Here is a 6,423-nt window from a genome sequence, read left to right on the forward strand (position 1 = left end):
TTTCACATCAATAAACATTCTACAAGCTTTCCCCCTCATTGCTTCCCTTTGTTGAGCAATCTGAGTTCACTCTCACCCTGGATTCCTCACCCTGGATTCTTATTAGCTGTATGATGAGCAATGCTTTGTCTAACTTGCTTATGCTTCAGTCTCTTATTTGCAAAAATAGAGTTAGCCATAGTTCCTATGGCATGGAGGTAGAAGAGAATTTAACTCACACAGAACTCTCTGTAAAGAGCTTTGCATATAGAAAAGCTTCCTCAGGAAATGCCAACTCTCATTATTATCTTCATTTTAATTTTAAATGGAATGCACACAAGGCTTTGACCTATATGGGCTCTTTTTTTTTTTCATCTTTTGCATTTTGAAGGCATGTAGCCCAGGCTGGCCTTGAACTCCTGATCTTCTGCCTCTATCTTCCAAGTACTAGGATGAGAGGTGAGTGCTACCAGGTCTGACTCAATGGTTGTTTTAAACCTTCCACAGCGACCTCTTCATACCCAGGTGTGCCCATGTCACCATTGACAATTATCAGTAGTATTTTTATCAATCTTGTTTTCATACAGTTCCGTGGTTTTGTTTTGTTTTTGTTTTGGAACATGTTAAAGCAAATCCCAGATATGTGTCACTTCATCTTCAATGTATATGTTCCCTCATCCTTTTTTTCCCCCTGCAGTGCAGGGGACTCAAACCCAGACAGAGAAAGCATCCCAGCACTGTACTCTGTCTCCATCCTATTTGTGTATCTTTTCAGTACACCATCTTAATAAGCAGTTTTGGATCATCTTTACCTCAAGCCCCAGCTCCTGAAGGAATTACTGGGCTCTGGTAAAATCTCTACAAATGTTTGCTTAATTCATGGATGAACGACTCAAATATAGCCTTCCCCCATTTTAGTAAATGCTCAATAGCTGTTTGTGGAAGGGGTAAGAGAGGGCAGGAACTTTGCATAGCAGCAGATGCATACGGAGTCATAAATATTTTTACAAAGTCAACAAATGTTTTTAGTTGTTGGGCAAGATTTTGCAATACCTCAAATCCCACAGGCTCGGTGTCCCCAGAAGCGCCAACAATGCCCGAATAATTAGCTCTTGAAAGGTGGTTTAATTCTGGTACTGAAATTATTTGTGAATGTCTGACTTCAGGCAACTCTATGAGAAGCAATTAGCAGATTCTTCAAATACATGACAAATCCTTTATTACTGTGCTTATAAGTGACAGAGCTTACAGAGAACCGAATGTAATTAAATAACAGTAACTTGAAATCTACCACAGACTCAAGATCTACAAGTTGTTAGACTTGGCAAGGCAAAAACTTCTCAAACATTAGGTTGTTTCTGGTGAAAGATAAAATCCCATTGAGCAATTCCAACACGTTTTGTTTTTTGTCTTACAGACAATTCCTTTGGCAGTAACTTCCACTTAGCTTTTAATATATAAAAATATAACAAAATTTCAGTATATACAAACATTACATTACACAATGTACAGGTTAAAAACACTAAGAAAATTGCAAGCCACAAATGAAATTAAAGCCAATAGCATGATAAGAAAAATTAAATACTGCACACATTTCATAAAAATTACATTAACTACATTTTTTTTGTTTGCAAATACCAAACAGTACCAATGTGATTGGAAATAGCTTCCAACAACTTCATTTTAAGGCACATCTTGCATATTTATATATACAACACTGAAACCGGTCAATAACTTAGGGACGTGTCAGGGTGACCTGTATATGTGTGTGAAGACATGCAGGATAAGATTACACATTTTCATTGGTTCCCTTCTTCGGGGACACGTATCTGCCACCAGGAGGGGACTCATAGAGGGGTACTCCAATCTCCTGCAGGTCTGGGAGCCTTCCTGGACGGGGAGGGGAGAGTAAAGTGACTGTCCTGTCATAGTCTCTATGCAGTACTTTCTCATAGACGCTCTGCAACCCTACTGTCTTGGGGAGCTGGGCCTGATAGTAATTGTCCCTGCGCAGAGGATCCCGAGGCAGGGACGTACTCTTACAGAAGGTTGACATCTGGGCTGGTGGGTGAGGAGGGGGGTGTACGTTGGGTCCAGCACAGGATGGGCTCCAGCAGCGATCAGAATGACCTAGGATCTTGCACTCAGCAGTACACGCCCACAGTCCTAGAAAAAAAAAAAAAAAAGAAAAAAAGAAATTCCTGAGGTTAGTATTCTAAGGCTGCACAATGTCAGCCGGTCAGGGCAGCTGGAGGGGAAGGCACATGCTTTCCATGATGATAACTTGACATAATGCAAAGTGTAGCTCCTTTGCTGGGAGAGCAGCAGCAGCAAACAACAACAACACAAAACGATAAATAGAATACCCTCTTTCCATGGCTAGCATCGCATTTAAAGGGAATGGGGTCCGGCTGGGACTGGAGTATTGAAGAGAGGGATGAAGGAGAGGGACTGAGAACAGAGGTTTTGAGCAGGCAAGAAGTTGGCAAGGGAAGGTGGACCACCGGTCTGGGCTGGGGAGAAGCATCCTTACCACTCTGCATGTGGTTGATGAGGTCTTTTTTCAAAGCGTCCCCGCTGATGTCCGAGTCACTGTCATTGAAATCACTGTCTCCTTTTCCGCTGTCTTTCCCACTGAACTTCTCAGCTTCTCGGCCCGAGATGGTGTTGAATGAATGACCCTTCCAGACTGCAACAGGGGGAGCAGCAGGCTCCTTCCCGAAGCCTGGAGAGGCACCATAAGGCTGCAGCAGGGAAGGGGGGGGGGAGGTGGAGGTGTGAGGGTTGGACAGGACACAAAAAAGCAAGTGCGACAAGGTTAAACATCTCCCTGTGAGAGCCCACCCTTACCCCTCCGGTTTCCCTTCTCCCAGCCTGTCCGCAGAGCACGGAGGGGGGCGCCCAGCCGAAGGAAGGCCTCACCTCGGCGTGCGCGCCTCGGAGCCGCTGCTGCCCCTCGAAGTGACAGGCGCTTTCCCCAGTGGCGCTGCCGCCCTCCGAGCCCGGCACTTCGGCCGCGGCGACCGCGGGCGGGGGCGCGTCGGCCGCGGGGCTGCCAAAGGGCGCTTTGCCGCTGCCAGGGAAGGTGAGCACGTCGAACATGTTGGGCCTGGGCCCAGTTCCCCTGGCGGTCTCATCCGGGGAGCCAGGGGCCGAGGCTCCGCCGCCCGCCGCCCCGGGCCGCTCTTCCCGGAGGGCCCCCCCTTTGCGCACCTCCTTCTTGCGGCGGTTGCAGGTGGTGGCGATGGCGATGATGGCTGCAAGCAGCAGCGTGCAGCTCCCGGCTAACACGATGATGACGATCAGCGGCGTGTCCCACTGCAGCGAAGGCCCCGAAGGCGCGAGGCGAGAGCCGGGTGGCCGGGAGTGCTCTGGGCTTCCGGAGCTGGCAGGCACAGCTGACCCGCCCCCGGCTGTTACCACGAAACTGACGGTTGCAGTGGTAGTGAGAGGGGGGCGGCCGCCGTCGGATATGACCAGCAGGGCCTTGAACACGCGGCCAGGAGGCTCCTGCGAGAGGTCTCCGGTGAGCACGATCTCCCCCGTGTGGCGGCCTATGGAGAAGGCCTCGCGTGGCTCCTGCTGCAGCAGATCAAAGACCAGTTCCCCGTTGGCTCCTTCGTCTGCATCCCGGGCCTGGATGCGCGCCACAGCTGTGTCCTTGGTGGACCGTCCAGGGACGGCTACTTCTAGGGAGCCATTAGCCGGCGCCGGATGCACGAGGATCGGAGAATGGTCATTCTGGTCCAGCACCCGCACTTGCACCAGAGCATTGCTGGAAAGCTGAGGGGAACCGCCGTCGCTGGCCTGGACACGCACATCAAGCTGGCGCAGAGTCTCATAGTCAAAACTACGGAGAGCGTAGATGGCTCCGGTAGCCGGGTCTACTGAGACGTAAGTGGACACTGCTTCCCCAGAGCGGCCCACTTCGGCCTCTACCAGGCGGTAGGTGACTTGACCGTTGCGACCCACGTCAGGGTCGCGGGCTGCCACTGTGGCCAGGTAGGCGCCTGGAGGGTTGTTTTCGCGGACTGACACCTCGTAGACTGGCTTGGTGAAGATCGGTGCGTTGTCGTTCTCGTCCCCGACTCGCACGGTGTAGGGCCTGACGGTGCGAAGAGGGGGTGTGCCACGGTCTTCGGCCACCAGCGTCAGGTTGTACTCCGCGATGCGCTCCCGGTCCAGAGATGCAGCGGTCACCACCAGGTAGCTGCCAGCATAGGCCGGCTGCAGCCGAAAGTGCTCGTGCCCGTAGAGGGCGCAGCGCACCTGCCCGTTGGCGCCCGAGTCCCTGTCCGAGGTGCTGACCAGCGCCACTAGACTCTCGCGCGCTGCCCCCTCTGGCACCAGCGAGGTGATACCGGCTTCCTGTGTCCCGGACCCAGCCGACGAGGCCGCGTCCGCTCCTCCGAGTGCGGCGGCAGCGGCGGCGGCGGCGAAGGGCGAGGTGGCTGGAGCCCCCGGGGCGGCCAGAGGGGTGATAGAAATTTCAGGAGCGTTGTCATTGACGTCTCGGATGCGCACGATAACCTTGCAGGTGGCTGTCCGAGGCCCTGGACCTCGGTCTTGAGCCCGCACGTCCAGCTCGTAGGTGTCCTGGCGCTCATAGTCCACCTGCCCAGCCAAGGTGAGGCGGCCAGAGCGCGGGTCGAGCCGGAAGAGGTGGCGGGCTTCGGGAGGGGTGCGGGCGCCGAAGGTGAACACAACGTCGCCGTTGGGACCTTCGTCGGGATCGGCAGCGTCCAGGTCGAGCAGCAGCGATCCCACAGGTGCGTCCTCGGCCAATTCCACCTCGGCCACGGCACCCTGTGGGAAGGCCGGGCTGTGGTCATTGGCATCTAGCACACGCACGCTGAGGGCTGCTGTGGCGGAACGCGGCGGTCGCCCGCCATCCTGAGCCACCAGCTCCAGGCTGTAGGAGGCCTGGCTCTCGCGGTCCAACTCCTGTAGCAGCACCAGGTCCGCACACTGGGCACCGTCCGCGCGCGTTTGCAGCTCCACGCGGAAGGGGCTGTGAGGCTCGGCTAGGCGTACACTCTGCAGCCCGTTGGCACCCACGTCCTCGTCCACGGGCACCTCCAGGGGGATGCGTGTGCCTACCGGAGCGCTCTCTGAGACCTCCACCGGGATCTGGGCTCGGGGAAAGCGGGGCGCGTGGTCGTTTACATCCCTCACCTCCACCTCCACGTGCACCAGGCGGAACTGTTCCTGAGAGAAGCTGACAACATCGAAGGCCAGCACGCACTGTGGGGACTGGCCACACAGACGCTCACGGTCCAGGCCCGCATCCCCGACGGTCAGCTGCCCGTCACCCTCGCGTACCCGGAGCAGAGAGCTGTTGAATTGCTTCATCAGGCGGAAGCTTGTGTCTCCAGACACTTTCATGTGCAGGTCTTCTGCAAGGGTTCCGATGACTGTGCCAGGGGCATCCTCTTCGAACGTGCTGTATCGGACTGTCTTGCTCTGGGCCACTGAGAGCACCCAGCAGAGACTAAACAGCTGCAAGGGGAAAAGGCAAGGGCTGCCCCAGCGCTTCGCAGGACTCATATCGCCAACCCCCAACTGCTATTCCGAAAGGCTAACCTAAAGAGTCTTCCCCGGCGTGCAGATCGGAGCGTGAGTCCCAGGCTCTGCGAGCCCTGTGCGGGAAAAGCTGCAGCTCAGGCTCCGGCTGGCTCGGAGGACCGGCAGACCCACCCTCACTCGGCGCCTCCGCCTCCTTTCTCTGGGCTGGAGCTGCGCTGCCGAGCGCCGCCTCCGTCTTTATATCTGCCGATATGCAAATCACTGGAAGGGGCCAGCCAATGGTCGCTTAGCCACAGCGCCGCTCCTCCGCCAACCACCGACAATCCCTTTAATGTGGAAAGGCTTAGAGGAGAAAACAGGGAAAGAAAATGAGGGAATCTTTCCTTTGTTTTAAAAACTCCTGCTCCCATTTTCTGTTAGCACCTTGCTTGCAATGAGTTAGCACTGGGCTCTGAAGTAAACGAAGAGGATGATTTTGGAAACTGGGTGCCCGGCACCCGGTCTCTTCTGCCCGCTGCCGGTACGAAGCGCGAACAAGCTGGGTTTCTCTTCAGAAGCTCCGGGTCTCATATCCTACCCCCCTCCGCCCCTTTATTTTGCATTTTAAAGGCTTCCAAACTTGCTCTGGGGAGCGAGGCTCTCTGTTCGCCACCTCCCTCAGCTTCCCACCGGTGCCAGGAATAACCTGTCAATGAAGAAGAGTGAAGGATAGAGCAAAACTGATTTTATTTAAATTTGTGTACGCAATTGTGTTTTGCTCGGGTGAGCACCGGTGCCACTTGCCTTTCAGAAAAGAGCCCTGCGATACACGTTAGTATGCATGTCACTGTTCAAATGGCTTCCTTAAGCCCTAGGTGCTAGCAGGCAAGGAAAAAAAAAAGTTCCAAATAGGATTTAGCATAAGCTTGAGGAGATTTG

The 6,423-nt window shown here is 54.4% G+C and overlaps 1 protein-coding gene across 2 annotated transcripts; it reads right to left on the reverse strand.

Moving 5' to 3' along the window:
• Nucleotides 1–1,192: 1,192 nt before the first annotated feature.
• Pcdh8 (protocadherin 8) lies at nt 1,193–6,013 on the reverse strand. Of its 2 annotated transcripts, none has more exons than XM_085828803.1 (3): nt 3,193–6,013; nt 2,513–2,723; nt 1,193–2,145 (listed from the first exon to the last, which is right to left on the reverse strand). In XM_085828803.1, the coding sequence occupies exons 1-3, from the start codon at nt 5,524–5,526 to the stop codon at nt 1,769–1,771; spliced, it is 2,922 nt and encodes a 973-aa protein (XP_085684929.1). In that variant the 5' UTR covers nt 5,527–6,013; the 3' UTR covers nt 1,193–1,768. The 2 variants fall into 2 exon arrangements, with proteins under 2 accessions (XP_085684929.1, XP_029324550.1); XM_029468690.2 differs by having other exon boundaries at nt 2,902–6,013.
• Nucleotides 6,014–6,423: the final 410 nt, after the last annotated feature.

The sequence above is a fragment of the Mus caroli genome, unplaced genomic scaffold (genome assembly GCF_978045245.1).
Source record: "Mus caroli unplaced genomic scaffold, Mus_caroli_1 scaffold_12, whole genome shotgun sequence".
In the NCBI taxonomy this organism is placed as follows: Eukaryota; Metazoa; Chordata; class Mammalia; order Rodentia; family Muridae; genus Mus; species Mus caroli.